Source organism: Motacilla alba, chromosome 2, assembly GCF_015832195.1.
Source record: "Motacilla alba alba isolate MOTALB_02 chromosome 2, Motacilla_alba_V1.0_pri, whole genome shotgun sequence".
Classification (NCBI taxonomy): domain Eukaryota; kingdom Metazoa; phylum Chordata; class Aves; order Passeriformes; family Motacillidae; genus Motacilla; species Motacilla alba.
The window spans coordinates 123,366,114-123,388,621 of NC_052017.1; the positions used below are offsets into that span (position 1 = coordinate 123,366,114).

The following is a 22,508-nucleotide window of genomic DNA, read 5'->3' on the forward strand; positions in this document are numbered from 1 at the left end:
TTGAATCTTGACAGGATTGTGGCTTTGGGAGGAGTAAGGTGCTATACATCACAAAGAAGTCTTAGTAGTTCTTGTCAGATAATGAAATCAGCACTAAATTCCCAGAACAAACAGAATTCTATAAAATAATGCAGGTTTTAAGGCCTGCAGGATGAAGTGACTGCAAGGACTGAATAATATATTTGTTAAGAAAATAACTAAAAGAAGCACAGGTAAAAACCAACCAACCAACCAACCACTAAAACAAAAGACAAAGCTTATTTATTGTGTTTTATTCTGTTTGGCTATAGAATTTATATATAGATTTTAATCCAAGGAATTTTGCCAGGATTTTTGAATTAAATTAATTTCATTGCAATGTGACATGTTTCCCATTTGACATCATTTACATGGATTTCCAATAAATTCGAGTTATTTGCAAATATAATAACCAGAGAAAATGGCAGAGCCTCTTTTAAATGCTTTCAGAGAATACAGTACAGAATCATATGATTTTTTCTGCATATAAACAAGTAAATATTAGGATGCTACTGTACATAAATAAAACCTGCATTTTTTATTATTGACCCATGTTCTCACTTTTAGATAACTGCTTCATATGTTCATGTGGCATTTCCCCCCCCAGAAATATTTACATAAAACTTTCTACATTTACAGTAAATAACCATAATTGCCTACTGTGCTTTCAGCAGCCAAAAGCTGAATTGGCTATAGAAATATCTGATGAAGATTCTTGGAACAAAGGTATGACTAAATGACATCAACTTGTGTATACTATTACAAAATATTGAGAGGAATTTAATGACATTTGTTAATTTACAAAATGCAATTTAGTGTTGGATCTGAACTGCTCTAACAGCAGGATAAGCCCTGCAATTACAGTTAAACTACAATGTATGGAACATACATTCTGCAAAACTACAATATTTCAGTGTTTGCAGTGATGTTGATTAAAAAATTTGGATTTTAAACATGTAGCAAGGCAAATAACTCTTCATGTAGCAAAAAAGCCTTAGCTAATGCCATCTCAGAAGTCTGCATGCATTGCCTCCATGCATTGTGTATATGGCACGGTCGTTGAATCACTGAGCTGCTCTCACTGCCCACAGAGCTGAACTTTGCAGGATATTCAACTACATCCTCTCTAAGATAGCCAGGACAGCCCTAAGCCTCTCTTTGCACAAGCTCATACTGTTCTGAGGATGTTTTGCAGTTCTGTGTCAGTGATCAGAGACTCAAATAGATGCCCAGAAAACACTTTTTGTTGCCAGAACACTATGTAAGAGAACTTTGCTTGGAGATATTCCAGTAACACGTATTTTTTCCATTATAAAACAATGGATAAAATAAACAAGTGTCTGTATTTACAAATTCTTATCCACTATGTTCTTAGTATGCAGTGTTCCATATATAAAGCAATTTTATGCTGAAGCTCATATAGCACCCAATTTTAAGTGACTCTTACTGAGGCACAATTTTAATAATTAGCTATTAGACATAATTATCCCTATAACTGACTATTTTCTGTTGTTTTTCTGGGAGTCATATCAATTCACTAATATAAAGAAAGAAAATACATTTCACTGAAAATACAAATAAAAGTACCTATCACTAAACCAAACTTCTCAACTCTTAGGGCCCAATCCTGCAGCCTTGGTTCATGCAAAGAATTCTATTTAAATAAAGCAATTCAGTTAGAGTTGGGTTTTTTGTTCATTTTATTTTTTGCTAAAAACCCTATATGATGCAAGTCCAGATCTACACATGGTGCTTACTTTAGTGCATTTCCATTTGTCCATGTTGGGTCTCTTATAGAACAAAAGCATGTATTTAGAATTCATTCATTTCCATTCTGTTGATATGGAGGCTTGATAAAAGATAATCCAGCTGCATCATGGCTGGGTGGTGATGACTTGATCCTGCCTCTCTCTCTATAGGGAATACTGAGGAGAATAAACCATGTTGTCTGTCTCTTGTGAGACTCTCAGCAACTCCTCCCTTTACTGTAACCTTTTCTACCTTACAAATCTTTAAAAACAGGTTGTCTGTGGGATAGGGGAAGTGCAAATGAAACTTAACTATTGTTAGTTCACCTTTCTTCCTAGCTGCTGCTGTGGGCTGTACCTGTCTCACCCTGACAGTGAATGCTCTTTTGTGGTTCTGAAGGTGGGCTCTTAGCACACTTTCTTCTAGAAAGACTGGTCAGACTGAGGAGAAGCAGCTCACATCCCCTTCCTTAAGTTAAAGGGGTTGGGACTGAGAAGCAAAGGGCCATTCCTAAGTAGTCATGCCACAGAGATGAGATGAGAAGAGATGAGATGAGATGAGATGAGATGAGATGAGATGAGATGAGATGAGATGAGATGAGATGAGATGAGATGAGATGATGAACCATGCTGGAAATCATGGAGTTGGTACATACATGCAGAAACACAGGAGCCACCACAGTGGCTCGTTTCAAAGACCTGTCTGCTTGTAGGATGTTCTGAGGGGACTGCTTATATGATCTTTCTCAGTCTCAGATACAAAGAGCAAATTCCAGTATTCTCAGACGTGAAAAAGCAGGTTCTTGTGCTCTTAGATGTCTCTTTAATAATGCATTTCAACATTGTACCAATTCACATCTTATATGTATCTTTGACTGTCACGTGAGTGCTTGCAAGCTACAGAATTTCTTGCCTGGAAAGAAAGGGAAGATGTGTTCCACAGATGTGCTCCAGACAGGATGCGATTACCTCAAAACATCAGACTGAAGTCCAGGCTTCTGAATCTCAGAGGCACATTGAAAAGGTCCCACTCAGGAGTGTTAATGTGATGCAGTTTCTGTGCCCTCTGTACAACTGCCATATTTCACTAAGGTCAAAAGAGATTCTCAGGTGGTGACAGATGAACATAGTGGGGAAGAGCAGTTCCATAAGTAAGAGGGTGGTACAAATCCCATCTATGCTGAAAGTTAAAATATGAGTTAAAATTGTTCTCTTTTTAGACATTAGGAATTGAAAACATCAGAAGTGTCTCTTTTTTTTTATAGTAATAAGATTTGTAATGTTTAAGCCCCCCTCCTCAATGTAGCAAGATTAAAAGGGCAAGAGTTGGTTATATTGTCTTGTAGTGAACAGGAGGCATTCTGAAATCTCAAATGAAGCATTCTGAAGTCAAGTTACTTACATACCTTATAAATAATCTAAGCCAATTGTTGCATTATCATAAACTATAGGAAATAACATACTTGCTTTCTAAATGAAAAAAACCAAACCATTTTGTATTTTCTGTACAAACACATGCTAGTTAAAATTAGCCAGTGAATTTGCAGAGACAAAACCCTTGTCAGACTGTGCTATTATAACAATAAACAAACACCACAAATGAAAGCCAATATTTAGGAATGTGTATGGCAAGAGAGCACCTCATACAGTAGTCAAGTGTCTGTGCAATAACAGTGAGCATCTTTACCTTCACAGAAACATCCATATTTTTAGGCACTTTGCTATCATATTTGTAGTGACTGTCCTTCTGGCCAGTTTAAAACTGAAGGCCTCCAGAAACAAAACCTCACAGCTTGTAAAAACAGAACTGTAAGATTTATATTTCCCACAGACTGAGCACAGACCAATGGGTTTGTAATGCAAAGATAATCTGTGCATTTCTATGGAAATTGGGGTGCCAGAGCTAAAATATATCTACATTGTGTAGACACTCTTGCTGACCTTTGGATTATACGTAAATTAAGTTTTATCAATTAATCAATGGGAACCTTGTATTACAAATAAGTAGTTGTTTTTCTGCTGTGCAGGAGAAAAGAACAGTGCCTACTGTATGTGATATCCTAATGCACTCCCAGAAAATCACCACATAGGCAATTAATTTGTTTAATAAGTTTTGTAAGCCCGGGATATTTCATGCTGACCAGCCAAGGGGGTTGTCTCTCCTTGAAGAAAGGGAACCCCATTTTTTTAGCTCTGTAATGTTCCATTTGCAGCATTTAACATAATCCTGAACACATATTGCTTGCCAGCAAGGGATATATATTATATATATTTTTTTCTTTTCTGAGGCTGAGATCTGCTCTGGCAATGACTTCAGCGACCACCCTCCCAGAAGAGATGCTACAAATCAACTTCAGCACCAGGATATGAAATTGCATTAACAGTAATTATGTTCCCTGCTTCCAGGAAGAGACCTGCCTTTGAAAGTCTTCAGCACACCACCAAAGGAGCATCTTGTCAGGCTAAGCATCTTTCTGCATTCTTCTGTTTTGCAGCAGACTATCACACCAAATTACGTGCAAGGCATGTAAAAGCCTTTTTCAGGCATACTTCAACCTCAAAAAAAATAAAACTCACCTGAAATAACTGGTTATTTGCCTACGAGCAAGAGCCCCTCACTGGAGTGGGGTCCAAATTGAAATGTTTGATACAGAAACAGATTTCTTACATGGCAAAAAAATGTATATGTACAACAGGAGACAGAAGTAAAGTCCTTAAGCTGGGGTATGGTGTTTCCAGTCCCACAGTGCACCGATGAGAGTCCTGTCTCTAGCTGCTTCCAAGCCAAATCATCTGGCCTGAAAACCGTGTCCCAGCCTAGGCAGGGCAGTCACATGTGGTGGCTCCACCCTGGCTGCAGTGAGATGAGCAAGAGACAGGGCAGCACTGTCAGCTTTTGTAGTCAAGAGTAGCACAGTCAACATGAAGTTCTGGAAAGCAGACAACACCAGAGAGAGCACTCTGTGTCACAGCTTTACACATGCAAACCATATATCCAGCATCTTATAAAAGCACCATTGAAAGGTTGAACTGAGAGCACCGTGTACACGGAATTGTGTTCAAAACAGCGGGCAGGAGCCGTTCAGGGAGCCATGGAGAAGCATGCAGCCCCACAGGATGGATTCCTTGAAGGCACCATAGATGAGGGCTTGGAGAACAAGGCAGCTGGTCATCAGCCAGTTGAAACTATGGGGATGACCCAGCTCTGGGTTACTCATGAATATGAATCCCCACACCTACTCATCCCTCACTCACATGGATCCTGCTACATGTAAGCAAGCCTGCAATTTATATTAATAGAAAGACTGAAGCAACAAATTGTTCATGGTTGACATGAACACCACCTCCCTGAATGCTCACTATTGTAAAACCTAGGTTCTTCAAAAGAAGACTGATATTTCTTATTGCAAAGCTTGGTCATCATAGCTACATTACTGGGCTTTTTAGTGGATGTTTGTGGGTGACTATTGCTATTGTAGGGCTAACTGAGGTCCAGTACATTGAATGTGTCTCTATAAAGATGTTTTCAAGTTGGGAGAAATAAACGGTGGGGTTGTCCCTTTGTACTTTTGAGTCAAACACATACAGTATGGAAAAGAGTATGGAAGTACTAGCTACTTTGTAGAAAAGGCACTATAACTGATCCAACTGTGGTAATTAGGTACATGCCCATGCTACAGGTATCTGCAAAGAATTTATTTCTCTCTCTGACTGAGAAAGTTATTCTACACTCATGGTAGAACAGGATGACTGGTTTACATATTGGATTAGCACTGGTTTAGGTATGTGGTAAGAACAACTCTCACGGAAGACACTGATTCATAGAAGAGATATCTGAACTGCATTTCCTATTTTCTACCAGTTCCCAGAGGGAAATAAAAAAGACCTCTTCACTAGTGTAGTTATATACACATTACAGCTTCTGTCGGCCTTACTGTGGCAATTTGATGTGAGATCTTATTGTACAGTTGTGCCAAAAAAAGGAGGCAAAGAAATAGACTGTGAAGCTTCCCCAGAAAACAGCACCAGGTAACAAACACTTCATTTTGGATGTTGACATTTTATTTAGGGATATGATGAAAGAGTTAAAAAGAGCAGTAAAGAGACAAGTAGAAGAGACCTCCTTTTCTTTACAGTCAGATTAATCTCTTTGGGGATTTCTGCTGGAAAAATCTTTCTATAAAATATATTAATGAAAAGGAAGCATTGACAACAGCCATAAAGGAACAGGTATTACTTCTGGGAAGAGGGAACTAAACCAGAACCTTGATTCTTTGTCAAGAAATGTAAATACTCACTTACCAACCTTGGACTGAATTCTAAAACATTTTCATTTAGCATTAAACTATATAATGGAGATTGCAGGGGAGTTATGGACTCCCCCATACATCTTTGTTCAAGAGGGTAATTATTTTTTGCAGCTTTTAAGTCCAGTGTGTGTGGGTCTCAAGGCTGAGGACAGGTACATATCTCAAAAGCAGCAATCCAAAATGTGAATTGCTTCTCCATGAGACTGAGGTCTGATGAACCATTGAAAGTTTGTGATCAGCCTGAAAGCAATTCAAAGAGGAAGGAATGTGCCACTGCCACAGCACTGCAGACATGGTACCAGCTCCCAGTGCAAGGCTGTATGAGACAGGTTAAAAACAGAAACCAAAGAAAGAAAAGAGGGGGAGAAAAATTTTTCTTCCACTGTGTAAAAGGAAAGTTTAGGGGGTCTCAGGAGCAGCTGTCAGAGCAGAGGAAAGTAAAGACAGAAGGACTTGTGTCCCTTCCTGCAAAGCAACATTTCTGATCTGGCTATGAAAGACAACAGAATGACTGGACAGTCCTCCACTATCCTTTGACCTGCTGGTCTCAATTGGGGTATTTCTAGAGTGATGTTTGCTTTTCTTCTTTTGCACCTTAAAATTTTACAATCAAGAATTCAGCGCTATTCTTTGCAATCAACTGACATTATCTCAAGATATCTTTGAATTGGTCTTGAAATTGAATCTAGTGAACTGGCAAACCTCATGTTCCTACTGTTTCTCCAAAAGCAGTCATCCATGTAGAGGGATAACTACACCTTGAGTTGTATTTGGGAATATCAGGAGTTGAGGTATGCCTCCCACTAAACTGCAGGAGTCAAACTGAGGACTACATATGTAAACTGGTACCCCTGAGCAAGGAACAGACAGCAAACATAGTTAAAGACTAAAGAAATTCTCCAGACTTAGCATGACAAATCTGAAAAATGGTGCATCTTATCTTTGGCCTTAAACAGTGTGAAGTAGAAGGAGAGAACATTCAAAGGTGAACTTCATGAATTCACATTCAAGGAAACAGAAACAAAAACTTTTATAAAGGGAAAAACTCCAGAAAGTAGAACCACAGTCATCCTTAAAAAGCACTGAAGTGGAAGCAAAGGGTTTGCTGCAGCTGTCAAAACATGGCAGCATGGTCAAGAACAGGATGGATGTAGAGTGGTCTGAACTGCTTCTCCTCCAAGGAAGAGAGTCGTAGATTGAGTGTGCTGCACTGTCACACAAGGTCAGGATCCACAAAGTTTGAACCACCCCGTGGGCAGAGGTTGACTGCACAACTGCACTGCTCCTCAGAGCTGTACTACTTGCAGGCAAAGCCTGTAAATCAGCACACTCCTCTCAGTTATGAAGCTATTTCTAATAGCTTCTAATTATTTCTAATAAATGTGTGTAACCAGATCTATGTTTGCTCTTTATAGTACCAAGTCATGTTGAGAACTGACCAAGGAACTGAGAGGGGCTCAGCCTTCAAAACCCAGTACCAATTGAGCTGAAAGTAAACCTGGTTTGTTTACTACAGAATAAGCCAACCTCAGTTTATGTACTGTTTATTTTGAATTAAAAATGAACTGCTCTTCAAGCACATGCCAGATATTACGTATGTGAATGTTGCCAAGCTTGGACTATAACTTATACTTGTGTCCAAATTACAAGTGTATACTTATTTACATGGGGATATGTGCACATGCCTGTCACACAATGCTAGTCCTTTACTATTGGACTATTTTTGTACCATTGTACTATTTATTGTATTATTCTTGAAGAAAAAAGGTACCAATCCAGTACCTGCTTATTTCATCCAAGCACTGTACTTCGTTTTTCACAGTAACAGAATAACTCAGCATTTTTGAAAAGCCAGTGGCTTTCAAACTGTTTGTCAGAGGCCCAAGTAGGTCATGATTGCCCTCCTGCTCCTTTTAGCAGAAGAACAAGAAAGACCAGTGGCTATGCCTGCCTAAATCCCACTGTCTCTTTAGCCTCTTTTTTGCCCTTTGGCAGTGTTTTTTTACATAGACTCCATGATTTTAGCTTAAAAACAGCAAGGCATGTTCCATTTCCCTGCTCAAGGAGACAGAAAAAGTCAACAAAATAACCCCAAAGTAATTTTCATTTATCTACTTTTAAAATAGGAAAAAAAATTAAAAAAACAAAACTCAAGCCCAAATAAAGAATGGGATTTCTCCTGTTACAAACCCCACTAAGTTAATCTACAAAAACTTTGACGATGAAAAATATGTTGTAAAAAAAAAGTATTACCCACTCAACACAGTACATAATTTTTCTTATGTAAGAAACTAGACAAACATTAAAATTATGAAGTCTTTAAAAAGGACAAAATTCTGCAAAAAAATTACTCAACACTACTAAGGTTAGACTACACATTATGCCAATGCATTCCATTGCACAATTTTTGCAACATGACAATGGTCTGGGGTGTGTATGTGTAGGTGTTTACGTCCATTTGAGGGAAACAATGAAGAATGCTAAGGTGACCATTGCTATTTTAAAGGGATATTTCACAAATAATCAAACAATACTCCTACAAATACCAGTACACATCTCAAATACTGCAAGTCACATTCTACAGCCCTTGACATTAAAAAAAAAAAAAAGAAAAAGCCAGCAGATTAATTCAAGTACATTTGGAGTCAGTCCCTTGTGAACTATGTTGTTTGCACTTTAGTTGTGGTGAATGTGGACAGAGCTCCCCAAAAGACACAGAAGTGAGTGCATCTTCCCCAGCCCCGCAGAGTAAGTCTGAGTTGAGGTACAATTATCCGTGGTTTGCTCAACATTGCTGATGCCAAAACTTGAATGAAAAATTATGCTTGAAATACACTTTGAAGAAAATAACATAAAATAATCTCTTAAAATGATAAGCTAGTTTTGTGTAAAGGTAGTCTTTTTGGTATGCAATCCTATCAGGACGACAAGCATGGCACTCCTTCCCAAATTACATTTGCCTTGGAGCTAATAACAATAAAGAAACCTTTACGTTTTCCTGGTCATCTTTCTGACCTGACGTACCCTTTCCCATGAGCCTAGATCCACCACCCAGAAAAACCAGCAGGTATCACACCCTGGCTGAAACATACATTGCTTCTTCACAACTTGTGTTCCATAGGAAAAGCACTTCCCTCTCCACTTTTCACTTGTCCTTTGAAAATAACAGCAGGAGTAGTTAAAGTCTGGTGAATTCCCTGTGGTGCTGCAAGTCCCCTATGCTCTCGTAGTCGTTCTCTCCTGAAAGAGCAGTGTGGTTTGTGCTAGGCACCGACAAGGTCCTGTCTTCTTGGCTCACTGACTGGATAGCTTCATAGTCCGGCTCCAGCTCCCCATTTGGTCTGTCCGCTGACTGAGGCACAGTGGTGGAATTTAGGGTGTTTTCAAAGTCCTTCACACTTGCATAGAGGCCGCTGCAAATAGACGGGGACCTCTGAGATGCAATTTCTTGAATGCAGGTGTAAGGAGAATCCAGTGCCTTGATGGCCTGTCCCGGCTTACTCACCGATGAGTACATGGCTGAGATCTAGGAAAAGGAGACACCTGCTGAGTATGGAGCATGGCATAAAGCTTGTGCACCAGTCTGTACCTTTGTACTACAAGGATGCTGGTTATTTAAGAAAAGACAGGATCTTCTGATAAAAAAAATATCCATTCTAAAAGGATATGATTTTTTCCTTGGGAAAAAAACCCCAACTATTTCTTACAAATCCCTCCTTTTCTGGCATGCATGCATAGATCGGTTTTCTTTAAAAAAAAAAGAATGCTTTATAAAATAAGTTTATAAATGCAAAACTTCCTTGACTATAAAACCCTGGTGAGAAAATTAGAATTGGGCAAAAGGGAATGGCTTTGTAAGCAGGAGCTCTTGCAAGTTTTACGATGGTCCTGGAGTCAATTTGGACTCATCAGGGAGCAAGGCATCAAAGGGAGGATCAGATTGAACTGCTGTAATGAAGGATGCTGTCTGATCCTTAGGGCTTTTCAAATTATTATTGCCACTATTTTTAATGGTAGTGGCTACTTTTCTGCTTTTAGAGACACTGCAAGAGAAGAATAGTTAATTAATAATTAATAGTTAATTGTTTTTGTAGGCAGGACTAAATAGGCACCAACACATGTGAAGACAACATTAAAAATCTGTAGATAAGTTACTCACACCAGACAATAGCAAGTAGTGCCAATACTGATATGCAAGGTCTGCTGTGTTGACTACACTGCCTACAAAGAAGAGCAGCTTCTCAGGCACTGAGTATGTGAACTTTAGACTGGAGACTGAGACCTCTCAGCTGTAAACAGCAGAAAGGGAGCCAGCATTTCATTCGTAGCTAAAAGTTTCATCTGGTGAGGTGGTACACTTCAACAAGTGCATGAGGTGGCCCTTCATGAAAAGGTGAGGAGAAGCCCACATCCACACATGTCCCTCTGCTCAGGGATTACCTGGGCTGTTGCCAAGCACAGGAATCAGTCTTAATTCCTTCTCCCAGGCCAAATGGATACCAGCCCTTGCACAGATGGCTGAAATTCCCTGCACAGCTTCTCTGGTACCCCATATCACAATGCAACATAGCTCTTCTATTACATTTGAAGTCTTTCCCAAGCATGCAAAGCCATTCTGGGTTTGTATCAGTCCAGTTAAAAAAGTAGAGTAGCATGAAAATGTCCATTACCAATAGAGAACACAGACTGAAGCAGACAAACCAGACCACTTCTGATAATTCTGGGATTTTGTGTGTGTGTGTGTATGTTGTGTGGGGCTGGGGTTGGTTGGTTGTTTTTTTTTTTTTTTGGTTTGGTTTGTTTGGGGTTTTTGGGGCTGGTTGGTTTTTGTTTATTTGTTTGTTTTAGAGGGACATCATCTTGGAGATGGCAATACATCTTACTTTTTAAGGATTTCAGCTAACAAAAAATGGCTTTTCTGCTTATCTATACTTCAACTCTTTTTAGTATTAGATTACATTAACCCACTTCAAGATCAGGTTATTCATTAATGACTGGGAATGCTTCTCCCAAAAGAAGGCATTAGCTCACTTAGCTCATTGCCAAGTTTGTGTTTAGTTTTATGTCCAGAAAACATATTTATAAATGGCATGGGTGTACTGGAGATGATCACAAACAGTCTTATTTATGTTTAACTTTTCTCTTTGTTTAACTCTCCTCCATTTATCTGACCAACAGACAGTTGGCCATAAAGAACAGTTTATGTTTCAGTGCTTTTATTGTGCTTCAGTTTACTTCCCAGAGCCCCAAACACTTGGCATGGGGAAATGGAGCATATGTTTCAAAAGGCTGATGGTTATTCTTCTTGAGAAGGTCTTGTCATCCAAATCAAGAAATTACCCTAACAATCAACTAATTGTGGCCTCCTATTGTTTTCTGACACCATTTTTAACCTATGGGCCTGATACAGCCGTATGTTAGAATAGTTCTGATTTTAGGAACGGTTCTCTGTGCAGAGAACCTTGGGTTTTCATTTTCCTTTCACACAACCTTCACCTTTCTTGGATTCTGCTTAATCATGCAGAGCTTATGCTAATTTCTGCCTAAAAATTGGTCTCTAGTTAGTTACTGAATTTCATGCAAGAAACCAACCTCATCTTCTGTAAGAGATGGATCTTCCTCTCGAGACTTGTAAGACACTGAACTAAGCCTCTGTAAAAAAGGAAGAAAGAAAGAAAATAAAAGGCTCATTACCCATCAACAGTGTGAAATCTATAACAAAACCCTCCCATTATAATCAATACATTATATTTTATGGTCATTTGCTCTCAAGTTCCATTACACATAGCTAATACCCCCACTATTCAGAATACTTCTCTGGAGATAATAGCCCTGAGGTTAGTAAAGCTTTTTAATGCACCTGCTCTTTTCCTGACCTGAAAAGGGTAAAAATAATGTAATGGTTAAAACAAACACTGCACCACTGTGTCCCTGCCTTTACACCTCTTATGAACTATCTGCAGAGGCTTCTGAACAATTACAAGTCAGCTGTTTTGATACACCAATTTGCCCTTTCACAGGATTTTCAGATATGCTTTTAGATGGCAAAAGAACAATACTCAGCTGACACCTTCTGGATGGTTGTTACCCTTCATTCTATAGAACCTGGATGAGCTGCATGGGAGAGCTGTGTCCTGCACCCCTGGAATGCAGTTCCTGTGCAGAGGTGCTCAGCAGCCCAGCCTCACAACCACTCAGACCTGCTGCAGCCCTCCCTGAGCTGGAGCCAGGTCACCCAGCAGAGTCACTGAAGGATGGAGGGCTTGGTTTGGTATCAAGTCCAATTTCAAGCATCTAAAGAGTTCTGTGTAAAACAGGTCATGAAAGATCAGGGAAAAAGCATTTTGCTGTTATGAAAATCACTTTCGGACCTTTGCTGCTGCACAGCAGCTGTGGGATGCCTCCTCCCTGGGCCAAGAAGGCTTTGCTGGACTCCTGCTCCACAGTGATACAGAGCCTTCCAGCACTGTAAAAGGCTGTATTTTGGACTTTCACACAACTTCTCCAACTCAAATACTTCATACCAACTCCAGTGCAAGCCAACATGGAGGACTAGAGCTATTTTTAGCACAGTCAATAAAATACCACTTCCAGGCACACAACTTGTTTTCTTTTTCTTTTTTTTTTTTTTTTTTTTTTTCCTCAGAGGCTCATTGGGATAGATTCTTTCCTCCTTCCATTTTCTTATTGTTTTTACTTCTGGTAAATACCAAACTTCAGGCTCCTGGGCACTTCTGACAGACCCTGGCCCAGAGCACACTGAAGTTCTGCCTGCTGCACCCAAAAACCTTCCCTCTCACTGACAAACTCCCTCACTTCTTTCTCACTGACTGGAGAACAGTGCTCTTTAACCTGTGGTTTGTTTACTCTTAAAAAAACCAACCAACCAACTGATAAAAAACCGAAAGAAAAACGAAAAGTTCAAATATATTTTGGCCTTGTATTAAATCTGCTTCACTACAGCAACTTAGTTTAGTCTTTCCTATCTGCATCTTTTTGTGCTGGGGAGTAAGCTACTAGTTTTATCCTCAGACATTAAAATAAGCACGTGCTCGTAAAATTCTTCAGTGATTCTTCTGTCATCAGTGTGTCTATAAGCACCATGTGTCAGGACCCCTTCTCCAGTTTCCCACTCAAGTACTGATAAATACCCCAGGGTGTTTGCCATCTTGTGCTCTTCCCCTGATACAGCATTCTTTCTTCTAAATGTGAAGCTTGTGACACATCCGTTTTGGAGGATATTGTTATCTTGGAAACTTAAATCCCACTTGCCCCTAAACATTTTGTCCCTAGCAACATTTTAAACTATGCTGAAACCTTAACAGTAGCAACACAAACAACACATGTCCTTATTTCCTTTCTGCTTCCCTTTCCTTCCTTGACAGCACTTGATGCTCTGCTCTTTGGCTCAGCTGCTGCTCCTGACTTGGGCAAAAGAACAGGAACATTCTCCTCTGATGCATTTGTAAAAGATGCTTTGCTCATCCTCAGACTGTGCAAGGCTGAAATCAGATGGCAGCAGCCAAATGGGCACACAGATAGCACTTCTACCAGTGCTCAGCCTGGAAAGACCTGGGTGAAAAAGGAGATCCATACTTCCTTTTTAAATAAAAGAAAGAACTAAGGAAATCTATTTTGCTTTTTCAGTATTATTAGAAGAATGATGTTCAAGGTTTTGCAGGTGATTGAGGCCTGTAAGAGGCCTCGTGCTATTAAAGGTGTCTTTCTTCCCAAGTCTTTCCAAAGGATTTGGCTGGGTCACAGCCAAAAACCAGTTTAGGTAAATTTTCATTCATTATTTCACACCTGGCTCTTAAAAGAATGCCTTGTAGTTTTCATGCTGTTATATACAGGAATGGTCTCTGGCTTGGTCCACCTAGTTCTCTCCCAGACTGGAGTGCCTCAGGGACTGGCCTGGGCTGGGATCACCCTGGCTGCTCTCTTTTAGACGGTGAGACTGAAACAGCTTGGGCACAGTCTGTTCTCACTGCTGGCAGGTACAAGCCTTGGTTACACAGGTGCCTCCCTGCCTGCAGGGACAAGCCTTGGTTACACAGGTGCCTCCCTGCCTGTCCCTTCTGTGTGCCCTCATTATAGTGAGGGAGACTTGCACGACACACACACAACCTCTGTCTTCATCAGGGCCAGGGCAGAAGGTTGAAGAGTTTGGGATACAGATGTCATGCTAAACAAAGCAGCTCAGTAGACTCATAGAAAGGAAGCAAAACCAGAAACACCAATGGGGTCTAACTAAAAGAGTTCTCAGTGTACATTTCCATGAACATCTTGGTTTTGGTTGCCACATCGAAAAAAACCAGGCATTGCTCTGCATTGCTTGAAGCAGCAAAATACAGGGAAAAACTACCATCATCACAACAGAAAAACAATCCCACAGCCCCCTCCCCACACAATGCCAACAATAATGACATTTATATATTCCATCAATTACCATCTCCAGCTCTGCTGCAGCTGTAGCTCTCAAGGACAGGACAGGCACACACCTCGATGCATAATGCATGTACCCAGCAGCGCGCACGGCAATGATCTGATGCTGCCCGAGATTTAACTCAGGGTGGCTTCAGCTCTGAACAAATTTTAATTAGACAAACACCTTTTTTTCTGGCACTTAGGGGACTGCATGTGTCATCTCTTGATTAATCCTTCAAAACCTGAACCATTTTAATCAATTCCCACTCCTGGCAGTTACTGACACAGCATACACGGTGTGCTGGGGAGCTACAGAGCAGCAAAGGCTTTTCCTTTGTATTGGTGCCTGGGAAATACAATTATTTTCTGCTAGTCTTTTCACACCTGGTAGGAAAAATATCACTTTTACACTAAGCTGTTTATCTAAAAGTTTAATAAGAAATTACTTAGGGCTGGAATGTGGGAGGGAGGAATGTTTCTGGATTATTGTTGACAGTCACATCTTAATTTTTTGCTTAATGAGCTCATTGTTGTAAAAATGTGCACCGAAGAGTCTAGCTAAGCAATTTTTATACTGCAGGTCTTCAGTTTATTCATTTGAACTATATTGTGCTTTATAAGTTACATGGTTAGTTATTCATTTAACAAGATACTCTTCTGCCTTCTTCCTGGATTACTGAAATTCTTCAAATAAGAGAACAACCAGAAACAAGTAACATTACCTCAGCTCTGCTGTGATTTTTCACATAAATATTTACATTAAAAAGTCACATTGCATCTTAAGAATTTTTTTGAAATTTTCATCAATACCTACCTAATATTATTGATGACTTAGACACTAAAAATCTGCTAAACCTAAAGTTCTCTCAGTCATAATTAATAAGAAGATATCAAAACATTCTGAACAATGCAAACTCAACAGTTTATGAAAAGTCTCTGCTATGATCTGAAAGCATCCTTAAAATGACTTCTGATAAAAAATACAAATGGGAAAAGAAACTGTTGAAAATGTCATAATTTTAAATTTCAAGGAATTCACCACAACTCATTCCTAGGGAGGAAGCATAAGCTGCTAAGAAAATGTAATTTTTGGCTGTGACTTCAGCACTTAGAAATCCCTTACACTCTGTTTATATGTGACATACAGAATTAGACAAATATAAAAGCATACAGCTGCAGTCTCTCTCTCTTTCCATCCCTCTCTCCTACAGCAAAAGACAAAGTTAGTGCCTAACACTTGCACAGCTAAGTCAAGGTGGCCCAACAAAAGAGGCACATCTAAAGTAAGGACATCCAGCAAGGATGCTCCCCTCTCCTTTTTGCAAGATGCAGTTTCATTAGGAAAAAAAAGAAGAGGGGGCTTCAGAACAATATATAGATGGTGACAGAGATATTGGATGCCCTTTGTAATAGCTTCCATGAGTATAATACCATCAAACAAAGAAGCAGAAGCCTCCTATGCAATTCCTGCATAATATTTGGGGAAAGCCTTTTGTAGTGCATAGCTGCAACAATCAAAAATACAGGCAGCAATAGAATGAGCATACACCTCTAACACAAAGATTCTACTACACATTATCATATTTCCATTTACAGTCTTGCTTCATCTTGAGTGGGGTTTCTTTCTTGTTATTATTTATTACTGAAAAATAAAATCCTCTCCCACCCATGCGTTCTCAATCATTATTTGGCTGTTTGAGGAGGACAAATATTTGCAGTATTTACCTTTTCTGGTTTACTCGCTCCTTCTGTCACTTCTTCTTCCACTTCTTTTTCTTGCACATTTTCATTTTCATCAAGAAGTTTCACGGGTACTGGAGGGGGAAGCTCATCCTCTACATCTGGTATGTTGTCAAGAGGGCTTTCTGAATTTGCACTTTGGCGACTCTTCTTATTTCGGTCAACAGATGCATATTCTGCTGACTCAATTCTGCACTCAGGAATCTGATTCTGACCTTCAGAAACTGCCAGTGAAGCCTTTGATTTGCTGTTAGAGTTCCCTTCCATGCTGACTACTGCTCCAACATCTTTAATTTCCTTCACAGTCTCATACAAGCAGTCTTCAACTATGTTCTCCTGAGAGGAGCTGTCTTTCAAGACTTCATAAGGCCCTTCCATTCCAAGACCTTGATCATTTTCTGCATTTCTAGATGAGATTATAGTTTCCATGGGGTTGTTAGGGGGAATACTGGGTAGTTCCCGGCTCTGGTGACATTTTATAGACTTTCCAAGACTATCCTGTTGATCTAGTAGATCAGATGTCTGTACTTCTTCATAAGGCTGGATACAGGCAGCTGTACTGTCCTCAGAAAGAACTAAAGAAAATTACAGAGAAGTATTACAAACAAAGGCATAACTAAAAGGTGTGATTTGGTGCTCTCTACATCACTTTGTTTTTTGTGACATGCTGGAAAGGATAAATGATACTAATGCCTGGAAATGCCTAGTGATTAGCATGCTTTTTGCTTATCAAAAGGTTTCAGTTACAGACATTTCTGCACTCTACTGGTAAAATATCTTTCTCACAACATCTAAAGTAGTCTGTACACCCCCCAAGTCACATTATATGGCAACAGCATTCACTGTCAGAACAGGGGGTGGGAGGTTAGCTGGGCATGGATATTCAGCTGCCTTGTACTCAGTTTCACTGAATGATTACAGAGTGCTCAGTAGTCTCAGATGGGAAACAGGTGGGAGGCCTCAAACCAAGTGCCTTAAAAAATCCTCGTTAGATTTTCCTCTTTGCATTTCCCCATTCTTTGGAATCAAAAGGAAAGTGTTCCTTTTTCCTCCCCACCACCCTTCAGCTTGTTTAACATGCTGGCCCGATTCTGCTGGAGTTGCACTTCGCTCAGCCCTCCCTGCACGCTACAGCAGGAGCTCCTCACCAAGGGCTGAGCCATCCTTCTCTTCGTCTCGCAGCACATAATGTTGGTTGACAACCTACTAATGAGCTGGCCATATGCACAAGAGAGAAGACTAGACTTCAGGAGGTAGTGTCAGGCAGAACATGTTGTTTTAGGTCCCAGAAGTGGGCCACATGTCATTGTCACTAGAGGGTATTAGGGGCTGAAATGTATGGAGCTTATCATCTTACAGCACACGTGTGATGTTTGCATGCATTCATGGGCATATACAAGCATGTTTCAAGCATGGTAAGTAACCTTACCTCACACTATTTCTTTAAAAAAATCACTTCTGAATAGCTTTACTTTTCCTACTGCAGTTCCTAAGGCACTATCTCAACAAAAACAACCCATTCTTCTGTGTCCTTCAGTGTGTTTGACATAGTGACAGAAGTGTTGCCAAAGCAATCAATGCCCTTGATTTGGTAGTTGCCATGGACTTTGTCTTCTCTTGTGTTCGGGGCATGCAGACACAGCCAGTACCTGCAGGGAGCCATACCCTGACTGCAAAACTCAGGACAGAACTGGAGGTGTAAGATGATAATCACTGTCTGAATGGGAGATGGGAGTTTTGCCTTTCTGGTCCTTGATTCTAGGGATTTCTGTGCTGTGCTGAGCATCCTTGCAGAACCCAGAAAGCACACCCCATTCAGGCTGGAGGGGATAACCAAAAGCAATGACAGCTTAAGTTTCTGTATTTTTGTGGTTATGGGTGGTAGCACAGAAGGGGTTGGTATAGCTGAAGGGTTGGCATAGATAAGACAATGCTGGCAAGCTGGGTAAAGGAAAAAACCACAGCATTTGATGGTTCTTCTTCCATAGCCCTGCCCCCTGCTCAAAAAGCTAGCAGAAACAGTAATAAAAAGAACTATTAACAAAAAGTGCATGAAGTATAAGTAAGAAGTTAAAGCACAGGGGTTCTTGTTATTCAGAAGGGCTGTTATGCAGAGTGTAAGCTGAGTATAATATCAGACGGTCTGAAAACTGTCTGCTGGTTGACAGCACACCTTTTAGCAGCAGCTCTGACAGCTGCACATGGTGACTCATGGCAGAGAGAAATACTTCCATTCTGCAGGGCTTTGCTCTGCACATCAAGTCCCTCAGGGAACACACCTACACACACAACAAGCCAATGGATGGGAACAGCAATTAGCTGCAGAAACAAAGTTTAAAAATTACTTTGGATATTTGTATAAATATATATATACCCCCTTAGAGAAAGGGTAAAGTCTGAATAGCTTAGCCTCTGGTTGCAGGAGATGAAGAGAGAGAGCTGTAAATTGGAGTGCAGCCCCTGGTGTTGGTGTTAGTGTGAAGACAACAGTTGGCTCCCAGTGGCTCTGAGCTGAGAGCGAGTTTATTTTTAGGTGCAGCTGAGTAAAATATTTTCCAGTCATACTTCAGGGTGAATAATTTTGAGTGTTCAGCAAAGCAAAGACTAAGGAAAAAAAAGGAAGCCTATTTATGTTGCCTGTTTTCTAAAATATAAAAATATAAGTGACAGCACAGGACTGTGATCCAAAACTGTTATCCCTGGAGAAGGACCTGAAATATTTCCACAGCCTCCTGGAGCACCTTTGAAACTCTAAGGTGCAGCTTCATCTTCTGGTTTTATCCCAGTTCCACAGCTTACCAAGATTAGGGAAGATCCCATTCTCTGCCTGATGACCTGGTCAATCTGCAGGTATGGCTTGGTGAGACCTGGACCTGGTGGCCCAGGAGAGGACCTCAGCACCTCCCAGTGTTGGCTGGCATGGAGGACAAGGAGCAGCAGCATAGGGCTGCATGCCCAGGAGTGAAGGGGAGATGCAGCCTAAACCACCCAAATCTTCATGAGATGATCACCTCCACCGACCTCCCAGCAAGGCAAACGACTCCATGGCATTTTTTTAACTTGGTTGTAAGTTCTGTGTGATCTGGTGTCAGACCTGCAGAGGTGTGCAGAGTATTCTGACAAATGGCTTGCCTGTGTGCTTGGAAAGCTGATGGCTAGAAACCTGAAACCTGAGGGATCCCCAGCGTTCAGCTGAGGTGGGAGCTATGAGCACCGGGATGGTGCCGCTGGCTCATCCCACCCGCAGGGGCTGCCACTACTCACCCTCTCCATTGCTGAGGGCTCCGTTCTGTTCACTGTTTGGGGGAGGCTCCGTAACCGAGCTCGTGATGGAATGGCTGAAAACCTCCTTCTCGGAAGGCTGCAACACAGATCAGTGACCGCTGGATCACAATCAACGCTCGCTGAATGCACGCGCAACGAATTTCATTCTCGTCTCCGGGGCTCTGACCCACAGGTATTATTGGCAGGAGAAGCAAACCATGCCAACTAGATTCAAAGATTTAAGTGCCCGTGTTTACAGATGTTGAAAAGAAATAAATGCAAAGATGTCCAGAGTGATGTCCTTTTCAAGCTTTATGGTAATAGACATTGCTATGGTTTAAGCCGTGAGCAGACAGCAGCTGACAAAGGGGACACTGCCCTTGGGCTGCAAAGGCAGTGAAGGGAAGGCTGGAGTACAGTGGTGGCAGAAGGGGCACTGAGAAAGTGCAGATTATCAGGATCTACACAAATTTTTCTCCTCTTCCCGTTCTGCAACTTTTAAAGTTTCCCTTCCTCAGCCATCTCGAAATTCCTGAGCTATTTTCTAATCTGTCGTATTTTGCAAGGAGCTTGGTACAAACCAACCACAAGACAGACAAAAACTGCCAGAAAGAAATACTTACCACATTCATCAGATTTTCATGATCTCCATTCTGATTTTTTGCCTTCTTTTCCCTTAATGAAAAAGGCATATGAATTTTTACTACAAATTATGCTAATATACAAATACCAATCATTCACAGACCTTACACTCCTGCAAGGAACAGAACTATGATTCACAATAATATTGAAAATGGAATAACTGAAAATTATTACAGGAATTGGTATGACCTCTGTGTAAAAACACCATTGAGGCAGAATGGTGATAAACATAACTGAAGAGGTACAACAAACACACAAAACCCTTCTCACTCAGTGTAAGATGACAGTGAGAAGTGACTGATGGTTATTACAATATAATATAAATAATTATGTGGAGACAGGACATGGGGGAATGGCTTCAAACTGAAAGGGAGTAGGTTTAGATTAAATATTAGGAAAACATTTTTTACTGTGAGGGTGGTGAGACACTGGAACAAATTGCTCCAAGAAGCAACTACTGGTGGATGCCCCATCCCTAGCAGTGTTCAAAGCCAGGCTGGTTGGGGCTCTGAGCAATCTGATCCAGTGAAACAAGTCCCCGCCCATGACAGGGAACTAGAGGATCTTTAAAGTCCCTTCCAACCCAGGCCATTCGAAGATTCTATGATAATAAAAATATTATTCTTCAATTTAATCATATCTGAAATTCTCAGACATACATTCTGGTTACAGACTGCTTAGGAAGTCCCTAACTGTGTCAGAAAAAAAGTGTGCATCCTATGATGAATTAGAAAAGGCCAACAAAACACAGGTAACTAAAAATACTAGTCAAATTGATAATAAGCATGAGCAGTTCAAAAAGCCATACAAATTTCACAGCAGCAGAGGACTACATTTTTAAAGGAATCCTGTTTCCCCGGGTTCTTCATAGGAGTCTAAGTATGGATCACATTTCCAGTTTTTACCATTTGGGAAATATAGCTCTTATTCAGAAATACTGCAATAAAGTATGAGCTTAAAATAATGTTAGTCCTTCCCCTAGATGAAAATTCAAATTAAAAGGTGAGAACATATTGATAATATGAACTTTTTGCTTCTTCTGAAGTCTGCAGTGAACTGTACTTACACATTAGCAACTGCTAAAACTCTGCCTCATTGGGCAGTAACAAAACAGCAAGTGAGCATGCACCAATGCAGAACAGAGAAAGTTAAAAGCTGAATTTCCTCTCTGGAAGTTTTTCTGACTCTGATATTTTAGAAAGAGCAAATTTTATTCAGTTTTCTATATCCTCATCCCTTTTTGAAGAGTAAGCCAGGAAGAAATTCTGCACAATTGCATTTATGCATAAACAACCTGCCCTACAGAATGACCTGGAACAAAAGATATTATGTCCAAACTAGCAACACAAGAATTTATTAAAAAACAGCACCAGAATATTTCAGGCAATGTATCTCTGTAACTGCAAAGATTACTCAGTGGTTTGACCCATCTTTCTGGAGACGTTTCAAGGATTGGTGTGTTACAAAACAAAACACAGAATTATAGAATCATTTGGGTTGGAAAAGGCCTTAAAGATGATACACACTACCTAAATGCAATGTTTGAGGGCTAAAGAATATTTAAAATAGGCTTTCTACTTTTAAATAATTTTTAAAAAAATATACTATTTTTGACACAGATACCACAGCAAACTGTGACAATAAGAAGATACTGAAGTGTCAACTTACAGTTTACAAAAGTGTTTCTCCTGGATCACATGAAATTACATGTTCTAACTTAGCCTTTTTAGGGTTTCAACCAACTTTGGGACCTGTTTTTGCCCACAACTATTTTTGCATGGTGGGCATTAGACAAATCCTGCTGAAAAACAGGGCCTTCCACTGTAGACACATCTTGTGCCAATACAGTGCATTTTATGGCTGCACAATTTCCTCAATGTTCTCAAAGCTGAAGGGGTGAAAGCACATGCTCCTTATAGGCATATGCATCCAAACTGCAGATTTTGCTGCTGTACTGGATTTTTCTCCCCATATACTTGGCTGATTCAGCTGTGCTTACAAAAGATAACAATATGGACCACAGCAGGCCCACTCCTCATAGTGAAGGGTCTGACTGCTCTGGCCTGTGGAAGGGCACCATGGGCAGACTGCAGGCTGCCCAGCTTCCCTGTGCAGTCAGCAGGGCTCAGCTTACATGTCATGAAGGAGCCTTGAAACACGCATAAACAAAGTCAGTAGAAGTGCCTGTATTGGTGAAACTGAATCCTCTTATGGAGAAGAAAATAAGAATCAGGTGTAAGGCATTAATTAGTACCACTGTTTGATCCTTACTCATTTTTGCTTGAAAGGCAGGATCAATACTATATTCCCTGTACTTCAGGAATGGCCACAGCAAAGCTGAAGTACATAATCACTTCCC

General features: G+C 40.4%; 1 protein-coding gene across 9 annotated transcripts in view; it reads right to left on the reverse strand.

Annotated features, from left to right (window-relative positions):
• Positions 1-257: 257 nt before the first annotated feature.
• The window catches only part of PAG1 (phosphoprotein membrane anchor with glycosphingolipid microdomains 1), a 114,168-nt gene continuing 91,917 nt past the window's right edge, over positions 258-22,508 (reverse strand). For all 9 annotated transcript variants that reach the window (XM_038127727.1, XM_038127728.1, XM_038127729.1 and 6 more), the window contains 5 exons: positions 20,131-20,182; positions 19,508-19,604; positions 16,229-16,818; positions 11,669-11,728; positions 258-9,602 (listed from right to left, as the gene is read on the reverse strand). In XM_038127727.1, the coding sequence (XP_037983655.1) occupies positions 9,255-9,602; positions 11,669-11,728; positions 16,229-16,818; positions 19,508-19,604; positions 20,131-20,182 (1,147 nt within the window). In that variant the 3' untranslated portion in view covers positions 258-9,254. The remainder of the gene's footprint in view (positions 9,603-11,668; positions 11,729-16,228; positions 16,819-19,507; positions 19,605-20,130; positions 20,183-22,508) is intronic.